At 61.6% G+C, this 20,766-nt stretch overlaps 1 protein-coding gene across 5 annotated transcripts; it reads left to right on the top strand.

Moving 5' to 3' along the window:
• The first annotated feature begins 1,440 nt into the window (after positions 1-1,440).
• On the top strand, positions 1,441-20,577 carry EPS8L2 (EPS8 like 2). Of its 5 annotated transcripts, none has more exons than XM_058526100.1 (21): positions 1,445-1,526; positions 4,120-4,242; positions 4,344-4,399; positions 5,247-5,311; positions 11,982-12,143; positions 12,645-12,794; positions 12,871-12,950; positions 13,051-13,193; positions 13,280-13,350; positions 13,515-13,641; positions 14,353-14,441; positions 14,584-14,658; positions 14,881-15,029; positions 15,168-15,300; positions 15,446-15,546; positions 17,489-17,594; positions 18,311-18,424; positions 18,751-18,823; positions 18,962-19,142; positions 19,330-19,462; positions 19,592-20,577. In XM_058526100.1, the coding sequence occupies exons 2-21, from the start codon at positions 4,199-4,201 to the stop codon at positions 19,670-19,672; spliced, it is 2,133 nt and encodes a 710-aa protein (XP_058382083.1). In that variant the 5' UTR covers positions 1,445-1,526; positions 4,120-4,198; the 3' UTR covers positions 19,673-20,577. The 5 variants fall into 5 exon arrangements, with proteins under 5 accessions (XP_058382085.1, XP_058382083.1, XP_058382084.1 ...); XM_058526101.1 differs by lacking the exon at positions 1,445-1,526 and adding an exon at positions 1,570-1,656; XM_058526102.1 differs by lacking the exon at positions 14,584-14,658 and having other exon boundaries at positions 1,441-1,526.
• Positions 20,578-20,766: the final 189 nt, after the last annotated feature.

Raw genomic sequence — 20,766 nt, 5'->3', positions numbered from 1 at the left:
CACCTGTCCATGGGTGGACACCACGGCTCCAGGTGGCCGCCGACCAGCCTGGGACTCCAGGCCCCTGCTGCCTCCTTGAGGGGGTCAGTGCTCCCCTCGGCTGCTCCCCCCTGAGCCTGCCCACCTTTTGTCCATCTGAGCTCAGCCTCCAGGAAGGGTGAGGGCGGCATGTGCCTCCCTCTCTGGATGCTCAGTGAGGAGGAGAGAGAACCAGGAAGCCAGGCCTCACCAGGGCCCCAGGACTGAGGCCACTTCCTGTACCTGTAGTGCCCCAGATGGCTGGTGGGGAGACCCACCCCTGGGATCCTGGCAGAGGTGGGAAAGCCCAGTGCTGCCCACCCTAACGGGTGGGCATGCCTCCTTCCCTCCCGGCAGGGGCTCCCTGGGAAGTGCTCCCTGCCAGCCCCAGGCAAATGCACGCCACTGCCCTGCCCTCTGGGACCGTGGTCCTGGGACCCTCCCTCCTGGGACCCTCCCTCCTGGGTCCCCTTTTCTGCTCCCCCCACCCTAGGAACAATAGCCGGAGCCTTCAGGTCCCTATATGTGCCTGAGGGTGCCCACCACCGCCTGAGTCTGCCGCTGCCCCCTCTTCACTCCCTCCTCGCCCAGCTGCGTGGGCAGGGGCATCCTTGAGTCAGTTCAGAAGGAGGATGGACGCTTGCCCCATGCTGTGGACAGAAGTTGGGGCCTGGGCCTAAGAAGGGGGACACTGTTCGGAACATACTCCCCACCAGCTCTCTGCCCTGGCACAGAGGACAGCATAGGCCACAGGCGTCCCCACTTTCCCATCAGACACCTCTGTCCCTCCGGGGGTGCCCAGGATGGGCTGGGGCAGCACAGAGAGACTTTGCGGGCTCCTAGATAGTGGAGGAGCCCCACCCCCCAACCAGGTGGGCTCAAAGGCAGGGCAGCAGGGTCTTAAACACCCGCTCACAGAGTGAAGCCTGGCCCTAGCCCTCCCCCAGACCAAAGGGGCGGGCTGAAGAGGAGAGGACCCTGCCCCGGGGCCTGGGGGCAGGATGGGGCCTGGGGGCAGGATGGGCCCCAGCTGGGGCACCTGAGGTTGGGGGACACCTGGCGGAGACTAGGGTTTGACCGCACCAGGGCACCACGCCACCCCGCTGGGGCGCAGCTCGGCCTGCCCAGGAAGATCTCAGAGCCTCGCCCTGCGCGCCGCCCTGCGCCTCCCCGCGGGGACGGGCGCCCGGCCCTGGGGGTTCTGCGAGGGGGGCCGCGGGGTGGGTGTTGGGGGCCGACGGCGGCGAGCCCCGGTGCGGACGGGGGCAGGCGGGCCGAGCCGGCGGGGCGGGGCGGGGCGGGGCGTCCCGCCCCCTCCCCCGCGCCCGCAGCGCCCGGTGGCTCCAACCTGCCGCTCAGGTTCCTCGTCGCGGCCCCGCCCCGGCCCGGCCCGGCCTCGCCGCGCGTCCCTCCCGCCCGCCGGAGCCCGGGTGCCGCGGCGAGGCGCCGACAGACGGGCGGACGGACGCGCGGACCACGGGCGGCGCGGGCGCGGCCGCGAGGAGCAGGTGAGCGCCCCGCGGGGTCCCCGACCCAGCGCGCCCCGACCCCGCCGGACGCCCGCCGCCCTCTGGCACAGGAGCGACGCGGGAGCCGCGCGCGCGGACGGCGGGCCCGCCCCGGCCTCAGTTTCCCCAGGTGGCAGTGCGACACGGGTCTCTGGCCTGGGGGGCATCGGGGCGCGAGGGGGCTGCGCCGGGCCCGCGGGCCTCCCCTGGGCCCGTGGCTGGGAGCCCCGTCCCGCTGCGGCCTGGCCTGCCCGGTCCGGTCCTGGGGCGGCGCCGGTGCGCCTGGGTATGTTTCAGCCAGTGGCCCATGAGTCAGCCGGCCCCCTCCCAGCCCTGGGGCTCGGCAGGGGGAACCTCTTCCTCCAGTGAAGGGGTTGGTGAGGGGGTTCTCTGCTGCCCCTCGAAGGCCCCACACCCTCCTGCCGTCGCCCTTACCTGGGCAGGCTGGGGCCTCCTTTGGGGCCAGACCCTTGGGGCGAGCCAGCTGGCTCCCTGTGGGTCAGACGTCAGGACGAACTTCCTGGGTGTCTGAGCCAGAAGGAAACCCAGGGCCAGGGAGAGTTGGGGTCAGACTCCGGGTCAACGTTGGGGTCCGGAAGTTTCAGGGAAGAGGCTAGGGGCCAGGCCTCAGGGGCCTGTGTGGGGGCATATCCAGGGGGCTGGGCTGGCAGGGGTCTGTGGGTGTCCTCCTCCCTGGGCTGGGCTGGTCCTGGGCGGCATCTGAGCATGAGGGTGCCACTGGTGGCGGGGGAGGGGGTAGGCAGGGCTCCTGAGGTGTGCCCACAGCCCACCTCTGCCCCCACCCCAGGTGTAGTCAGCCCAGCTCTGCCGGGAGGCAGGCCCAGCTGGTGGCACCCCCCCCTTCCTCTGCACACCAGCCCCCCAGCCCTGCCCAGGCCTCTTCTGGGCCCTGCCTGGTGCCCTGGCCTCTATGGCTCAGCGCTCCACCCGGCCTGGTCTGTTCAGCCCGCTCTGCCTGCCTCTGTCTCCCTCTTACACCTCAGCGCCCACTCCCCACCCACGGCTTCCCGGGCTTCTCCCTCCTTCCCACAGGGACGGGCCCTCCCCCACCCGCAGCTCCCAGACCTGAGCACAGCCAGGGCCTGAGGGGATCCCCTCGTTCCAGGGCTCCACCCGGCTCCCCCTGGGCCTTAGGCTCCCTAAGCTCCTCCCCAAGGTCACTGGGCTGCAGAGCTGGAATTTGAACTTGGAGCCGGTCCCTCCGCCCTCCCTGGCCTGCTAGTGCCTCCTCCCCTTCGGCTGCCAACTGGGCACCAAGCTCAGCCCTCCCTTTGCACCCGGAAAACGGCAAAAGTGGAACGAAGGACCATCCTGGGCCCCGGGCCCCTCCAGGCCAGTGTCGTCCCCCGCCTTGGGCTTACATGGCTCCCTGCCCCAGTCCACTGAAGATGCCCTGTCCCCTCTGGAGCAGGCCTGTAGGTGGCCCCAGCCCCGGGTGCTCTCCGACCCAGATGCCTGGACCCGCCTCCCTGGCTGGCCCTGAGGCCCCCCACCCCACCCCAGGGGGCTGGAGGCTGCAGGCTCCCCAAGGGGAGGGCCTGCGTGTCACAGCCTGTGCGTGTCTGTGTGCGCCCGCAGGCCTGGGTTTCACCCAGGTGTGTGTGTACCTGGACACACGTGCCCGGCGTCCTTGGCTCAGCCTGCCAGGAATCCCATTAAGCAAACACTCAGGCTCACCCACTGAGGTCATGAGCATTCCTGACATTCTGCACGGACAGACGGACAGAGGAATCTGGCCGAGCCCCTCCCCAGCCCCTCCCCGGAGAGCCAGGACCCTCAGTGGCACGTGAGAGGGGTTGGCCCCAGGCCCCCAGACCCCTCGCACCTCCTGGGAGCCCTCTCTGTAGGTGGGACCCGGTCAAACCCGAAAGTCCTGAGGCGCTTCCCCCCATGGAAACCAGACCCCTGGTTTGTGCCCCTCAGCCCTGGCAGACCCCCGCACACTGAAGCCACAGAGGGACGGCGTCATGCGTGACGTTTGGTGGGCAGACAGTGTGAGCCAGAGATCCCCATGGGGCACAGACCCCACAGGACAAGGACACATCAACCTGGCCCAGGGACACCAGGCTCTGCTCACGCCAGAGAGAGCGGCCCCCTCTGGACTTCGCCCTGGGCTCTGGGTCCCCAGGGACCCCCCCCCAACCCTGAGCTCCAGCCTCATCCTGTGCTATCTTCCTCTCATGCCCAGTCCCACCCACCTCAGGGCCTTTGAACGTGCTGTTTCCTCTGCTTGAAGATGCTTCCTCCCCCCACCCCACTTCAGAGCCCCCAGAACACCCTTTTCACAGCCCCACCCCAGACAGCCTCTGGGGGTGGGACCCCTCTGCCAGCCCATCCTGGCGGTCCCTGAGGAGGACAGAGGATCTGGGGCAAGATGAGGCTGCAGTGACGGCCAGCTGGGACATGGGGCGGGGGTGGTCCTGGTGTGTCCTGGGAATCTGGCCAGGCCATCAGGGCTCCAGCCCCTGGATCTGGGGTGCGGGGAGGAGGAGACCCAGGCCCTGAGCTGAGGGAAGTGGGGCCACCAGCCAGGCCCTGAGGAGGTGTCAGCTCAGCTCATCTATCCCCTCAGGTGTGGGCTGGGCACCAGGCCCTGGACTCAGGCCACACCGAGGTCTGCCCTTCCACTGCCGGCCATCACCAAGGACGCCATGAGCCAGTTGGGGTCCGTGAGCTACAGCCCAGGTGCCGCCAAGTGAGTCCTCACCCCCATCCACTCACCCCCCCCCACCCACCGAGCAGTCCCCAGGGAGGGGTACGGTGTGGGACCAGCCCTCACCAGCCCCTCCCCTGCAGTGGCAGCCTGGGCCGGTCTGACGGTGTGGCAAAGATGAGTGCCAAGGACCTGTTTGGTGAGTGAGGTGTGGGTTCGGGAGAGTCTCATCCACTCCCACTGCACGGCTGTGCTGGGCCCCCACAGGGGCGATGCGGGGCAGCCCTGGGAGCCCAGAGGGGGCCCTCGGACCCTAATCAACCAACAGCTGTTCAGGTGGCTTCCCAAAGCTCCCGGCCACCGAGCAGCCCTCCCCACCCTGCCGGTAAGGGGAGAGGCTTTACTAATAATTCAGGGAGCATCAATATTGATTGCCAGTGCTCTGTGCTGCAACCAGATCGCCGTGGGGGGGGTTCAGGCAGGACTGAGTGCCAGGTGTCTGCTCCAGGAGGGTGGGGCCTGGCAAGCCCCCAGCCCCCAGCCCCCAGCTCTGCCCCTCCCCCAGACACACACTCCAGCCCTGCCCCCACACACACTGTCTCTTTTGTGCCTTCGGACCAGGTGCCCAGTTTGGAAGGCAAGGAGCCCCAGGGAGGGGCAAGGAGATGTCAGCTGGCAGCTCTTAGGGTAGGGGGAGAGCCCCGGCCCAGGCCTCCCCCAGGAAGCGGGGGGCAGCCTCTGTGGGAGGAGGCTGAGCTTTCTGTACCCCTGCCAGGACAGACCCCCCCGTCACAAGTGTGCCATTACCACTGTGAGCTGAGGGTACTTCCAAGGGGCCATCCTGGGGACAGAGGGAGGTCCCCGTTCTGCCAGGAGGGGCCCTCACTCGCATTTCATGCCCTTGAGCCCTTTCTGTGGCCATGAGGGGCCTGCAGGGCAGCACCCCTCGCCTCCACCCTGTGGCCCAGCCTGGGGGTCCAGTCCCCTCTGGCCTGGGGCTGCGGATCCCGCCCTCTGGGGTGAGTGACCGGTGTCTCCCCGTTCAGAACAGAGGAAGAAGTATTCCAACTCCAACGTCATCATGCATGAGACCTCCCAGTACCACGTCCAGGTGAGGCCGGCCCCCCACCCCGTGTGGCACCCCCTCCCCAGTGCTCCAGGATCCCCGGGTGGGGGGAAACTGAGGCCCAGGGAGGAGAGGTCAGCCCAGGTTCTGACACTTGCAGCAGGCGGCCAGAGCCGGGGACAGCCCCATACTTGTCCTGGGCTCCGCCACAGTGTGGGGAGCCTCCTTCCAGTCCTGGGGAACCTCACAGTCTGCGGGATGCAGGGGGCCCTTGAGCTATGTCGAGAGAGAGGAGACACCAGGAGCCGACACGGGCCAGACAGGACTAGGCTTGGGTGCTGTCCGGCAGCCCCAGAGGGGAAGCCCCGGTGGGAGGGAAATCGTCATCCAGGCCCCCAAACAAGGGACTGGATTAGGACAAGGGACTGGATTAGGGGGAGAAGACAGAACGAGGATGCCTGTATTGAGCTGCTGCAGGGAAGACCAGGGCTGCCTAGGTCTACCTAACTCTGGGAGAGCAGAGACCGGGTGACTGCCCTCTCCAGACAGCGGCCCTCAGTGGGGTTGCTCCTAGGTCAGTGTTAGTTCACACTTACAACCTCAGGAAATATGGTTTTTTGTCTTTTTTTTTTAATAATTTTTTTTATTTATTTATTTTCCCCCCAAAGCCCCAATAGATAGTTGTGTGTCGTAGCTGCACTTCCTTCTAGTTGCTGTATGTGGGACGCGGCCTCAGCATGGCCGGAGAAGCGGTGCGTCGGTGCGCGCCCGGGATCCGAACCCGGGCCGCCAGCAGCAGAGCGCACGCACTTAACCACTAAGCCACGGGGCCAGCCCAGGAAATATGTTTTTTAAATGACCTTCCTGCTCTTGGCAGTTGGTCCTGTTCCTGGTTCCTGGCCGGTGTCCAAGCCTGCGGGGCAACAGGGCTAGGAATGGCCGAGGAGGGAGGAAGGGGGGCGCCCAGGACCAGGAAGTGGGGACTGGACCAGAAAGGTGGGGGACTCTGGACCAGGAAGGGAGGGGGCCCTGGACCAGGAAGGTGGGGGACTCTGGACCAGGAAGGTGGGGGGACTGGAGCAGGAAGGTGAGGGGACTCTGGACCAGGAAGGTGGGGGACTCTGGACCAGGAAGGTAGGGGGACTGGAGCAGGAAGGTGAGGGGACTGGACCAGGAAGGTAGGGGGACTGGACCAGGAAGGTGGGGGACTCTGAACCAGGAAGGTGAGGGAAATAGACCAGAAAGGTGGGGGACCCGGGACCAGGAAGGCAAGGACTTCCCTCCTGACAGAGCCCTCCCTGCCTGTAGAGGGCAGGCAAGTCACTACTTTCTGTGCCTCGGTTTCCTAGTCTGTGCAATGGGTCCACAGGGACATCGGGAGTCCCCAGGCTCTTGAATCGGGCTGTGTTGGGAGCAGCCCTCCCTGTCAGCCCGGGCAGGCTGGGGCTGTTTTGTGTGGCCAGGCTGGTGACTGCTGCCAGCTCAGTGTCCAGGGGCAGGGCATAGGGTGTGGATGGGTCAGCTGCATCCCTTTCGTTCCCAGGCAGCTCCGCCACGTCTCTCTGGGAGGAGAACTTTGCCCTCCTTGGTGAGGAACCCCCTACGCCACCGGGGCCTCCCAGCCCTGCTCCTGGACTTTGGTCCAAGCTGGCCTGTGGAAGGACCCCAGCCCAGGGGCGCCTCTTCTCACCACCCAGCAGCCAGCAAGGCCAGGGGAGTGGGCAGGGTTTGCCTGCCCCTCCCAGATGAGGAAACTGAAGCACAGAGAGAGGGTGAGAAGTGGGGGCAAGATCAGACCCACCCTGGCAATGGGGGGGCCACTGAAGCCTTGTGGGTTTGTTTTTTTTACTTTTTTCTAAATTAGCATACAGTAAAATTGACGTTGAGGGTGGGGTGTGCAGTTCTGTTATAGGTTTGTGTCAGAACACAGAACAGCTCCGTCACCCCAAAACTCCCTTGTGCGGAGCCTATGTGGTCACAGCCCTGCCCCACCCCACCGCCCGGCAACACTGCTCTGTGCCCCATCACTACAGTTTTGTCTTTTTGAGAATCCCCTATGAATGAAATCATGCAGTTTATAACCGTCTTTGTTCTGTTTCGTAAACTTATTTCAAGACTTCTCTACAGCACTAGGCTGCGGGGGGTCTGCACCCGCGTGCCGGCCCCGGCGCCCTTCGTGGGGCCCTGCGTCTGTCCACAGGCTCCTTACTGACCGTAGGCGTCCTGTGCGTACATCGTCAGGTGGGTGGCTTGGAAACACCCTCTCCCAGTCTGGCTGGTCGATCAAATGCGTGGCTGTCTTTCGATGAGCAGAAAGGTTTAATTTTGATGACGTCCAATCGTATCCATTTTTTCTTTTATGATTAGGGTTTTTTGTTTTTTTGGGTTTTTTGTCATTGCTTGACTCAAGGTTCTAAAGATTTCTTCCTCTGTTTTCTTCTAGATACTTTGTAGTGTAGGCTTTTACATTTAGGTCTCTGATCCATTTTAAATTTGTTTTTGGGTGTGGTGTGACTCTAGGCTAATTTTTTTCCCACAGGAATGTCCAGTCATATTAAAAAGACATTCCTCCCTGCATTGAGTTGCTTTGGAGCCTTTGTCAAAAATCAGTGACTTGGAAATGGATGGGTCTACTCCTGGACTCTCTCTCTTTCACTCGTGGCTTTATTACCTATCTTGAAATCAGGCAATGTGAGCCCTCCAGTTTTGTTCTTTTTCTTCAACGTCTTCTTGACTATTCTAAGTTCTTCGGACTTGGATTTCCATTTTAGAATCAAATTGTCCATTTCTACCCCCTAAAAAAAGCCTACTAGAATTCTGATTGGCGTGGAGTCAAATCTGTGGATCCATTTGCAGAGAACTGACGTCTTGACAGTATTGAGTCTTTCCCATCCGTGAACATGGTGTCTCGCCACTTACCGGGTCTTCTCTCGTTTCTCTCAGAGTGCTTTGTGGCTTCACTGTAGAGACTCGCGTGTCTTTTGTTAAAACACATCCTAGGTATTTGATCCGGTTTTTATATGCTGTTGTAAATGGTATTGTTTTTTAAATTTTATTTTCCAACTGTCTGTTGCTAGCATATAGAAAAACAATTGAAGTTTTGTCTAGTGATCTTGCTGAGGCCTTGCCAAATTCATTGGTTTGTTCTGGTGGTTGCTCGTAGATTCATTGGATTTAGTGTGGATACAGTCATTTTGTCTGAAATATTAATTTCTTATTTTTAGCGACTTTCTTTTTCTTGCTTCATTGCCCTGGCTAGGACCACAAGGACAATGCTGAATAAAAGTAATGAGAGTGGGCACCCTTGACTTGTGTCCAGTGTTAGAAAAAAGTATTCACGGTTTCCCCATTTTCTTCCTTTCTTCCTTTCTTCCTTTCTTCCTTTCTTCCTTTCTTCCTTTCTCTCTCTCTCTCTCTCCCTCCCTCCCTCCCTCCCTCCCTCTCTCTCTCTCTCTCTCTCTCTCTTTCTTTCTTTCTTTTTTTGATGAGGAAGATTGGCCCTGAGCTAACATCCGTTGCCAATCTTCCTCTGTTTTGTATGTGGGACGCTGCCACTGCAGCATGGCTTGATGAGCAGTGTGTAGGTCCGTGCCCAGGATCCGAACCTGCGAACCCCGGGCCGCCGAAGCAGAGTGCAAGAACTTAACTACGACCACCGGGCTGGCCCCGAGGTTTCCTCATTTTCTATGCTGTCTGTCTTTGTAGATACTCTCTATTAGAGTACCCCTCCATTCCGTGTTTGCTGAGAGTTTTTATCATGAAAGATGTTGAATTTTGTCAAATGCTTTCTCTGTTGAGGAATCTGTTGAGATTTATTCACCACTGTTAATGTAGTGAATCACGCTGATTGATTTTTTTTGAATGTTGAACCAACCTTGCATTTCTGGGATAATCCTCATTTATTCATGGTGTGTTATCCTTTTAATGTGTTAACAGACTAATTTGCTAATTTGCTAATACTTCATTAAGGATATTTTGCATTAATGTGTATTAGAGATATGGGTCTATAATTGTCTTTTCCTGTAATGCCTTTGGCAGGTTTTGGCGTCAGAGTTATGTTGGCCTTATAAAACAAGTAGGGACGTATTCCCTCCTCCTCTGTTTTCAGAGAGAGTTTATGAAAGATTGTGATTATTTCTTCCTTGAGTATCTGATAGGATTCACCAGTGAGGCCCTCTGAGAGAGGGTTCTCTTTGTGGGAAGATTTGTGATTATGAATTCACGTTTATACCTGTAAGATCTGTAACAAGGTCACCTCTTTCCTTCTGGTTATTGGTAATTTGTGTGTTCCCTATTTTTCTCTTGTTCAGTCTTGCTAAGGGGTTATCAATTTCGTTAATCACTCAGAACCAACTTCGGGCTTTGTTGATTTTTCTCTTGTTTGTCTGTTTATTAGTCTGTTGGTTTCTGCTCTTAATTTCCTTCCTTCCACTTACTCTGGGTTTTATTTGACTGTCTTTTTCCAGTTTCTTAAGGGGACTGCTTCAGTCCTTGATATTAAGTCTTCCTTCTTTCCTAACTTATTCGTTTAAAGCTACCAAGTTCCCTCGAAGAACTCCGTCAGCTATATCCCGCGAGGTTTGATGTGCATGTTTTTATTATCGCTCTGCAGAATGCTTTCTCGTTTTCCTGTGGGTTATTTAGATGGCTCTTTTTCCATGTAAACATTTACAGCCAGAAATTTCCCCCAGCACTGCCTCTGCTGCGTTGGGTTTTCGTTTTCATCTGTCTCTAAGTGTTTTCTTATTTCCCTACAACCTCGTCTCTCACCCCTTGGTTGTTTAAAAATGTGTTGTTTAGTTTCCACAGATCTGGACCCATGAGTTATTTAGAAGTGTGTTGCTGAATTTCCAATTTTGGGGGGGTTTCCAGTTATCTTTTTGTTATCAATTTAATTCCGTTACAGTCGGTTTCAGTCGTTTAAGATTGCTGGAGACTTGTTTTGCAGCCCAGCAGCGTGGGTGTGTGTGGTTTGGTTGTGCTGTGTTTCGCTAGGAACGTGTGTTTCGGGTTTCACCCCGCCTGGCGCAGACAGATGGGCTGCACTCTATCCCATCGCTTGCTTCCGCCCACTTATCTCTCCACCCTGTTGACGGACGTGTAGGTTGGGTCCAGCCTCTGTTGCTACAGTTGTGCAGTGCGCAGCCTTGTATCCGTGCCATGTTCTGCACGTGTGCGGTTACCTGCAGCAGAATTGTGAGAGGAAAGGGTGTACACCATTACAGGTGTCACTGACTTCTCCCCAGAGCAGTTGGGCATGTGCAGAATGAGAGTTCCCATTTCTCTACATCTTAACCCATGGGGACTTGTTAGTACTGGTCAATAGAATAGGTAAAAAATTCAATGGTTGATTCATTCTTAAAGTAATCGTCTCAGAGTTTCAATTTGCAATTCTTTTATTGAATGAGATTGCATACAAATTTCTATATTAAAAAGGTACTTTTATTTTCCTGTAGACTCTCTGTGCATATCTTTTGCCACTTTTTCTATTGGGGTCTTAATCTTTTGCCTATTTACATATTTTTTCACTTATTTATTCATTTGTTGTCGGTATCCTTAATGATTATATTTAACAAAATAGAGCTTTTAACAAAGTAAGAACTACATTTGTAATGTATATTGGTCTTTTTGTATATTAAGAAAAGTAGCCTTCATTGTATCTATTATATCTACGTTTTTCCTACTTTTTTGTTTGTTTTCTTTACTTTATATATGGTTTTTCTTTACAGGCAGAAATTTTTATTTTTTTATTAAATCAAATTTATAGGTCTTTTCTTTTAAGTGTCTGGATTTTCCTCCTTGCTTAGGAAGGTGCCCCGTGAGGAAGGCCTTTCTGAGATTGTCAGGAATCACCCAGTGTTTTCTTCTAGCACTTTCACGATTTCGTGTTTTATGGTTCAGTCCTGACCGCCTGGACTCGATGTCAGTGTTGAGCCAGGTGTCCCGGCGTTGTTTACTGAATTCAGCGAAGGGCAGCGCAGACACTTGGGGAGGCTGGCAGGAGGGGGGCCCGAGCCAGGCTTGGAGCCAGAGGAGAGGAGGACACTGGGAAGGGGAGGGCTGGGCTGGCCAAGGGTCCCCAGGGGCTGCCCCAGGCCCCAGACGGCCACCCAGGACGCTCACTCACTCCCTGCATGTTCATTGACGGCCTGCTGCGTGCCAGGCTCCAGGGAGATGGCAGTGAGCCCGGCAGCTGGAAAATAAACAAAGAAGCACGATGTCGGATCACCATAAATGAAAAACAGGGCATGTCATGGGTGTGGTGTCAGAGCAATGCTGTCGCTGGGCAGTCAGGAAGGCAACGTCTGAGCAGAATCTTGGAAGAAGAGAGAACTGAGGAAGGCCAGGGGAGGGGGATAGAGACAGCATGTGCAAAGGCCCTGTGGTGAGCCTGTGCCGGGTCTGCTGGGGGGAAGGGAGGCTGGTGTTCCTGGATCCCAGCGACAAGAGATGGGGTGGGGTGGGGGACTGTTTGTGTAGGGTTGCTAAGGGTCTTATCAGGGCACGTCCAGGGCCCCCTCAGATATCCACCAAGGCAACACAGAGACCCCCGTAAGGTGGAGTTGTCTCTTCAAGCCCCCAGGACAGGGATGCTCCCCCTCAGACCCCCACGGTTGGCCGTGGCCCTCCGACCCCCAGGGCACAGCCCCTTGGCTCCGGCTCTTGGCACAAGGAGGGCTCTGCCCAGAGTGACCGCCTGCCCCCTGGCCCCCAGCACTTGGCTACGTTCATCATGGACAAGAGTGAGGCCATCGTGTCTGTGGACGACGCCATCCGGAAGCTGGTGCAGCTGAGCTCCAAGGAGAAGATCTGGACGCAGGAGATGCTGCTGCAGGTCAACGACAAGTCACTGCGGCTGCTGGACGTGGAGACCCAGGTGCGGCCCCGGCAGGGGCAGGGGGGCCGTCCGCCTGTCCCGCAAGGTGGGCAGAGGCCGTGACCCAGACGCAGGGCTCGGCCTCTCTGGGGCGGGGAACAGGACGAGGGCAAAGGGCAGGCAGGGCAGGAAGGACCGGAAGGGCAGAGTCCAAGGGAGCCACGTCCACCTCTGCAAGAGCCTGTCCGCCAGCTGGCCGAGCCAGGGCCTGGCTGTGTCCAGGGCTCTGTGTGCCACAGCTGTGGCCGTTGCCCGGTGGAGTCCCGTGTCTGTGTCCACGTCCCGGCCACGTCCTTTTTCTGTGCTTGCAAATTACGCATGTCTGTGTCGGTGGCACGATCTCCCCAGGCTGGGCCCACGTGTCACGCCCACGCCCACGGCACCACGTCCGTTACTCGGGTCCGTCCCCTGCCCACGGCTGTGACCCGGTCCGGGTCCGGGTCTGAGTCATGCCTGTGCGACGTGGCCGAGCCCCCGTCCCCCTGTCCCCCTGTCCCCCAGGAGGAGCTGGAGAACTTCCCGCTGCCGACCGTGCGGCACAGCCAGACGGTGCTGAACCAGCTGCGCTACCCGTCCGTGCTGCTGCTCGTGTGCCAGGACTCGGAGCAGAACAAGCCCGACATCCACTTCTTCCACTGCGACGAGGTGGAGGTAAGGCCGGTGGCCCGCGGGGCTGGCTGGGTGGGCACCGTGGCCCCCCGGGCCAGCCTGACCCCTGTCCCTGCAGGCCGAGCTGGTGCACGAGGACATCGAGAGCGCGCTGGCCGACTGCCGGCTGGGGAAGAAGATGCGGCCGCAGACCCTGAAGTAGGGCGGTGGGGCACGAGGAGGGAGGGCCGGGTGGGGAGGGGCCGGCACGGGGCTGGGGCCGTGGCCAGGCTGAGCGGGGCCTTCGTCCCCACTCCAGGGGCCACCAGGAGAAGATCCGGCAGCGGCTGTCGGTCCTGCCTCCCCCGCAGGGCCCGGCCCCCATCCCCTTCCAGCGCCACGGCGGGGACTCCCCTTCCCCCAAGAACCGAGTGGGCCTGCCGCTGCCGCTCAGCGAGCCAAGTAGGCCGAGGGGCTGGGCTGGGGGCTGCGTGGGGCCCCGTGGGGGTGGCTTCACCCCGGTCAGCAGCAGCTCTGTCCCCACCCAGGCTTCCGCCGTCGGGAGTCTCAGGACGAGGAGCCGCGGGCCCTGCTGGCTCAGAAGATAGAGAAGGAGACGGTGGGTCTCGCTCGCCCAGGGCCTGGTGGGGCACCCCACCCACCCCATGCCCCCTGCAGGCAGCCCCCAGCCGGCACCCACACCCTGCCCCAGGCCAGGGGCTGTCCCTGCGGCCGGCGGGGGTGCCGGACGCTGACCTCTGCCCCCGCCCGCTCTGACCCCAGCAAATCCTCAACTGCGCCCTGGACGACATCGAGTGGTTCGTGGCTCGGCTGCACAAGGCGTCCGAGGCTTTCAAGCAGCTGAACCAGCGCAAGAAGGGGAAGAAGAAGGGGAAGAAGGGGCCAGCAGGTGGGGGCACGGGGCAGGTGGGGGCACGGGGCAGGTGGGGGCACAGGGCCGGGGCGGGGGGACACGGGGCGGGGGCGGCATGGCGGCGGGGGGGACGTAGGAGCAGTGTGGCAGAGAGGGGCCAGCAGGTGGGGGGCACAGGGCAGGTGGGGGCACGGGCAGGTGGGGGGCACGGGGCAGGTGGGGGCACGGGGCGGGGGCAGGGGCACGGGGCAGGTGGGGGGCATGGGGCAGATGGGGGCACAGGGCAGGGGCGGGGGGACACGGGGCGGAGGCGGCATGGTGGCGGGGGTACGTAGGAGCAGTGTGGCAGAGAGGGGCCAGCAGGTGGGGGGCACAGGGCAGGGGCGGGGGGACACGGGGCGGGGGCGGCATGGTGGCGGGGGTACGTAGGAGCAGTGTGGCAGAGAGGGGCCAGCAGGTGGGGGGCACAGGGCAGGGGCGGGGGGACACGGGGCGGGGGAGGCATGGCGGCCCGGGCACGTAGGAGCAGGGTGGCAGAGAGGGGAGACCGGGAGACCAAGGTGCAGCAGAGGTGGCGGCGGGGGGGTGGGTGGAGGTCGGGGTCAGGTTTGAGGGTGGGGGACGGAGTGGCCACTGAGCTGGGGAAGGTCCCGTCCAAGCGTGTGGACTGCGTTGGACTGAAGGACAGACCCACTGGGTGTGGTGACAGGGCCACCCAGGCTCACGGCCACCGCCCCCCCATTCCAGAGGGCGTTCTCACGCTGCGGGCACGGCCCCCCTCCGAGGCTGAGTTTGTGGACTGTTTCCAGAAAATCAAGCTGGCCATCAACCTGCTTGTGAGTGCCGCCGCCCACCCCTCCCCACCCCGTCCCTCTGTGCTGACGTTGTGGGGGTGCAGGGTCCTCGTCCCCCGCTGGTCCCCAGCACCGTCCCCCTACCCTGCCCGCCTGCCGCCTGCTCACCCGCCCCTCCCCCCAGGCCAAGCTGCAGAAACACATCCAGAACCCGAGTGCGGCAGAACTCGTGCACTTCCTCTTCGGGCCTCTGGACCTGGTGCTGGGGCCGGGGGGCAGGCGCTCGGGGTGGGGAGCGGGGCCGCGGGTGGCTGTCCCTGGTGGAGGGTGGGGGAAGAAAGCGCCCACCTTGGGCAGCTGGCTGGGGCCGTGCATCTACCTCCGAGTGGTGGGCGCCCTGGGCCGGCCGTGCTGCTGCGGGTGGGTGGGCTGGGGCTGGGTTCCGAGAGCGTGACCCCCTCTGAACCCCGCCGTGCCCCAGATCGTCAGCACCTGTGGTGGCCCCAACATCGCACACTCCGTGTCCAGCCCCCTGCTCTCCCGAGAGGCCGTGGGCTTCCTGCGTGGCCACCTGGTCCCCAAGGAGATGGCACTGTGGGAGTCACTGGGGGAGACCTGGACACGCCCCCGGTACCTCAGTGGGCGGGGAGGGGCGGGGAGGGGCCCGGGCAGGCCGGCAGCAGGCACGGGGCTCAGACCAGGGTGGGGTCCTGGTGGGGCCGGTTCGGATGGGTGGGCATGGCTCACCCGCGGGACCTCCCACCCCAGCTCCGAGTGGCCACGGGAGCCGCAGGTGCCTCTCTACGTGCCCAAGTTCCGCAACAGCTGGGAGCCCCCCCTGGACGTGCTGCAGGAGGCTCCCTGGGAAGTAGAGGGGCTGGCGTCCGCCCCCAGTGACGAGGTGAGAGCACCCACAGCCCCACCCCAACCTGCCACTCACCTCCTCAGCCCACCTCTGCTCACGGCCCTCACCGCTCCTGCCCTGTCCCGTCCTCCAACCCGGCCCCCACCCCACACCACGCCCAGACGGTCCACTTTCCCCACAGCCCACTCCAGTGAGCCGACAGTCCTTTCGAAACTCCCAGAAACACGGCTTCATACCTGAGCCCACATCCCTGGGAGATGTCAGCCCCCCACATTCTCACAGGTAAGCTCCCCTCAAAGTGAAGGAGTGTGACACTCACCCCTCAAAACACAGAGTCTCTGGTGTATGGGTATGCTGCCACCAGGTGGTGGCAAATGCCCTGTTCATGCCATTCAAAATAGCATCTTTCCAAACTAGAGCCAGGTCTTCATTCTAACTTTATAATATACAATTGAAGGAAAAATGTCAAAAGCCACTCATAAATTCACTGTTCTAATACATCATCTCTTTTCATGTCTCCTCATTTATGTTTTAATTTTTTATTCATTTTTTTTTTTTTGTGAGGAAGATCAGCCCTGAGCTAACATCTGCCAATCCTCCTCTTTTTGCTGAGGAAGACTGGCCCTGGGCTAACATCCGTGCCCATCTTCCTCCACTTTACATGGGACGCCGCCACAGCATGGCCTGACAAGCGGTGCATCGGTGCACACCCAGGATCCGAACCGGCGAACTCCCGGCTGCCGCAGTGGAGCGTGCGCACTTAACCGCTTGCGCCACCGGGCCTGCCCTCCACATTTATGTTTTAGAATCATGATTAGAAATTTACTAAACCACTGAACTTAAGTGGTTTCGCCAATCCCTGTTGCCCTCTTCAGGCTGATTAGGCCCAACCTCAGAGCCAGAGAAGGAGACTGAGGGTCTGGGCTAGACCAGCCTCTCCCCACCACACACACACATTTCCACGGACCACGTCTCGCAGACCCAAGGCCGGGAGAGTCTCCATCCTTCCCCACCTCCCGTCCTCCTTTCTGTTCTCCTGGATCTACCTGGGAAGCCTGTTACCCTGCCAGACCCAGGATTCAGTTCCCAGGAGGAGAGGGGGCCAGAATCTATGTTTTAAATAAGTGTGTCCCGGGGCCAGCGGTGCGGTGGCACAAGCGGTTAAGTGCGTGCGCTCTGCTGCGGCGGCCTGGGGTTCGCCGGTTTGGATCCCGGGTGCGCACTGACGCACTGCTTGTCGAGCCATGCTGTGGCGGCGTCCCATGTAAAGTGGAGGAAGATGGGCACGGATGTTAGCCCAGGGCCAGTCTTCCTCAGAAAAAAAAAAAAAGAGGAAGATTTGCATCAGATGTTAAGGGCTGATCTTCCTCACCAAAAATAAATAAATAAAAAGAAAGAAAGAAAGAAAGAAAGAAGTGTGTCCCTCTGCTTGCCCCACAGCACCAGCCTAGTGCCCGTGGTCCCTGGCCTACGGCCACACTTTAAGAAACGTCTTCATCCTCTGACCTCCAGCCCCTGGCCAGTCCACCCTGGCCAATCCTGACAGCCCCTGCCAGGGCTACAGTGGCCACCCCAGCCTCAGCCCCTCACCTCCCCAGTGTCCTGAGGTCTGCACCTGGATAAGCGAGCCACTCTGATGACCAGGGGCCCGAGTGACCAGGAGGGATGGTCCGGCCTGGGCGGCAGCCACAGGCCTGCTCCGTGCTGAGGCCGGGACACCCCTACCTGAGCTGTCCCCCATGGCCCTGCTGCTCGTGGGCAGACCTCCTCCGCTGTGTGTGCCCATGCACTGTCTGCGGTGCTCGAAGGGCCATGGCTCTGAAAGTGACTGGCCCTCCTTCTTGGTCAGCTGCCTTCCAGGGATGGCCGTGACCCTGTCATTTCTCGGGGACATGCCTGGCTCTGGTTCCCTTGGGGAACCTGGGGGGGCCGGGCCTGGAGACCTCTGAGGTGGCCTGGGCTGGGGCAGGCCTTGCTGTGCCCACAGGCCCCCACGTCCCACCCACCTCCACCACCCCCACCCCCACGCAGGGGGCCCCAGACGCTCTGGGGCTGTCACACTTTCCATTCCCGGCTGACGAGCCGCAGCCTCTCTCTGCTGCCACCTCAGAGAGCCGAACAGGCGGTAGCCACGCACCAGGGAAGCTGCTCCCCCAGCCTGGCCCCAGGTCCGGGAGGAGACCCCAGCCCAGCCCTGGGCCTCAGCCCTTCCCGTCCCACGCAGGGGCTACGCGCCCGCACCAGCCATGGCCAAGTACGTCCGCGTGCTCTATGACTTCACGGCCCGCAATGCCACCGAGCTGTCCGTGCTCAAGGACGAGGTCCTGGAGGTGAGCGGGGGCCGGGCAGGAGGGGCTGCCCGGGGAGGCCTACGGCTGGAGCAGGCGGGGGCCGGGCTGCATCACGCTGGGACCAGGCTTGTCTGCCCGACCCCTTTCCCCAGGGCCGTACCCCTGGGCTCCAAGCTGCCTCCACAGCCTGCACCCTCCCCCCAGCACAGCCTGGCTGAGGGGCCTCCCTGTCTTGGGGATCTCGGAGGGGGCTCAGGAGCCCCCATGCTGGGCTGGGCTCTGGCTGGAGGATGGGCTATCTCTGTGCCAAGCGGAGGATCCTCCAACCCAGCAGGGGCCTGTCACTCATGCCCACCCTTGGAGCCCCCTCGTAGCACCGTCTGTGTTTTTGCCAATCCTAAATCCAGGCCACCCACTGGGGGACAGAAAGTGGAACGGGCTGGGGGGGTGATCTACATCCACAACCAGGCTAGAAGCACCCCCACTCGGGACACTGCTAAGGCGGGGTGGGGGGGGTGGCGCTGGGAAGAGGGCAGCCCCTATGGGTGGGATAGAAGGGCCAGGTGGGGTCAGGGGCTCCTGGAGGGGATTGTGACTGTCCCCATAAGACAGGGTGGGGGGTGACTCCCAGAACTCTCTCTGGCCCATCTGTAAAGAGGGGCTCACGTGGGTGGTCCCAGAGCCCCACACTGTGCCCGTGGCTGGAGGAGGGTTGCGGACCTGGGATCGGGGGTGACGGCGGGGTGCACCCACAGGTGCTGGATGACGGCCACCAGTGGTGGAAGCTTCGCAATCGCAGCGGCCAGGCGGGCTACGTGCCCTGCAACATCCTGGACGAGACCCGGCTGGAGGACGCCCCCCCGGAGCAGGTGAGTGGGAGGGGAGGGGCATCTGCAGTCAGGGCCTGCTGCGTCCCGCAGGTGAGGGGGCAGGTGCAGCCCAGTCTCAGCCGATGACGGGCCCTGAGCCTGAATCCTCGCTGCAGGAGCTAGTGTGGGGGCTCCCCGGGTCATGGCCAAGGTTAGGAAGGGCTGGCCCCTGGGCCAGGTGGGGGCCTGCACAGGTCCTGGGAGGTGGGGGGGGTGCCTCACATTCTTACTCCAATCCTGCTGGGAGGAATGGTGAACTGAGCCTCATGGCACCTCTCCCCTCTCCCCCTTCCCCAACCCCCTCCACCTGTCCCCCATCCCTGCAGGCCGGTCTGAAATACTGGGGTCCTGCCAGTCCGACCCACAAGCTGCCCCCAAGCTTCGCTGGGAACAAAGATGGTGAGGGATGGGGCCACCAGACCGCTGTGGGCACGGGGTTGGGCACAGAGCCACCTGGGTGGGGCACACCAGGGGACGGGAGCCTGGGGTCGCGGTCCGGGGGGGGGGGTGCCTAAACCGCCGCCCATCCCCCCGCAGAGCTGATCCACCATATGGACGAGGTCAACGACGAGCTCATCAAGAAGATCAGCCACATCAAGGCGCAGCCGCCACGGCCCTTCCGCATGGAGCGCACCCAGCCCGTGAGCCTGCCGCTCACCTACGAGTCAGGCCCCGATGAGGTCCGCGCCTGGCTGGAGGCCAAGGCCTTCAGCGCCCGGTGAGTGGCAGCAGGCGGGGCGGCAGGGGGCGGGCAGGTGCAGACAGGTGGGGGCGGGTGTGTGCAGATGGGGGCAGGTGCGGGCAGGTGGGGGCAGGTGGTGGCAGGTGCAGGCAGGTGCTGACAGGTGCGGCCATCACGCCCAGGGTCCTGCCCTCACGCCCGCCCCCCTCCGCCTGCCCCCCAGGATCGTGGAGAACCTGGGCATCCTGACAGGACCCCAGCTCTTCTCGCTCAACAAAGATGAGCTGAAGAAGGTGTGCGGGGAGGAGGGCAACCGCGTGTACAGCCAGCTCACCGTGCAGAAGGCCTTCCTGGAGGTGAGCCGGCGCTCCGCCTTCCTGTGCCCCCATCCCACCCCAGCGCCCCAGGTCACCCGGAAAGGGGGAGGTGGAGGGACCCTGACCTGCGGCTCTCCTAGGCTGAGACCGCCCCCTCCCCATCTCCAGAAGCAGCAAGGCGGGTCGGAGCTGGAGGAACTCATGAACAAGTTCCATTCCAAGAACCAGAGAAGGATGGAGGAGAGCTAGACCCGGCCGGAGGGGCCCAGCGCCCGCGGCTGGGGGAGGCGCGCGTGCGGAGGGGCCCACCCCCAGCGCCTGGAGTATTATTTTTGTATGTGTATGTATTTTGTACCATGGACACAGGATGGAGTGTGGTGCTGGCTGGGGGCCGGCTCACTTGCCTCGTGACACACAGCCTGTCCTCAGCGCTGCCCCAGCCCACACTCACCCACCCACCCCAAGGCCCGCCTCAGCCAAACCTGCCACCTGGAGGTACCAGCGCCTCGTCCAGCTGCCCCCCGAGGTCTGTCCCAGACCCAGCCCAGCTCCCTTCCTCCCTCAACCCACACCTGTCCCCAAGGCCACAGAACCCCCAGGGACTTTTCCTCTGGCCTCCCCTGTCCACATGGGGGTCCCCCGGCGCTTGTGACTCTGGCTGCTCACTTCCACACCCACCGGCACGCAACGGCTCCCCCATACCTCTGGACGGGCTGTGGGCCCAAAGGGCAGCAGATCTCAGTCGCCCAGCTACCCTGGGCTCTGAGCTGGCCCGGCTGGTGACCCTTGCCCTCAGATATTGCTCACAGCACCCACCTAGTGCACTGACCCCCAAGGGTGGCCAGGGCAGGGGGTCTCCAGGCCCCACTGGGGTGGGGTGCATGCTGTACTCCCTCCCCCCTTTCGAGGAGCCAGGTTGGACTGGACGCACACTTACCCAAGCCCTAGCCTGGGCCACCCCCCGCCCACACCCCACCCCCTTGGCAAAGCCCAAGAAAGGAACTTTTTCTGACCGAGTCTCAGGCCAGCCTCGCCCTGCGTGCTGGGCGGGGGGCAGGTGAGTTTGGAGCTCTGGACTCTGCGGGTCACACCCCAGAGATGAGAGGTGATGAGGCTCAAAGGCCAAGTCATTAAACCAGTTGTGTCTCCTGGCAGCCACGTATCTGTCTCGTGGAGGTGGGGTGGCGTCGCTGTGGGTCCTGGAGCCTGCCTGAGATCGCACCCTCTGTAAGAGCCGTGGTGCAGAGGGCAGGCCGTGGCTAGGCCAGGCCGTGGACGTTCCAAGTAAGGCTGCTCACCCCCTGACCCCAGGTGGGGGTTGCCCAGGAGACCCTTCTCTCCGC

The sequence above is a fragment of the Diceros bicornis genome, chromosome 31, assembly GCF_020826845.1.
Source record: "Diceros bicornis minor isolate mBicDic1 chromosome 31, mDicBic1.mat.cur, whole genome shotgun sequence".
Lineage (NCBI taxonomy): Eukaryota > Metazoa > Chordata > Mammalia > Perissodactyla > Rhinocerotidae > Diceros > Diceros bicornis.
Note: the sequence above shows the minus strand (reverse complement) of the source record. Positions and strands in the feature narration are given on the sequence as shown.

Bases quoted from the DNA above. Each gene is read 5' to 3' on its own strand.
- EPS8L2 (XM_058526100.1), top strand. From the start codon at position 4,199: ATGAGCCAGTTGGGGTCCGTGAGCTACAGCCCAGGTGCCGCCAA. The intron at 13,351-13,514 runs GTGGGTCTCGCT...CTCTGACCCCAG, and splicing joins AGAAGATAGAGAAGGAGACG to CAAATCCTCAACTGCGCCCT. The intron at 14,659-14,880 runs GTGCTGGGGCCG...GCCGTGCCCCAG, and splicing joins TCTTCGGGCCTCTGGACCTG to ATCGTCAGCACCTGTGGTGG.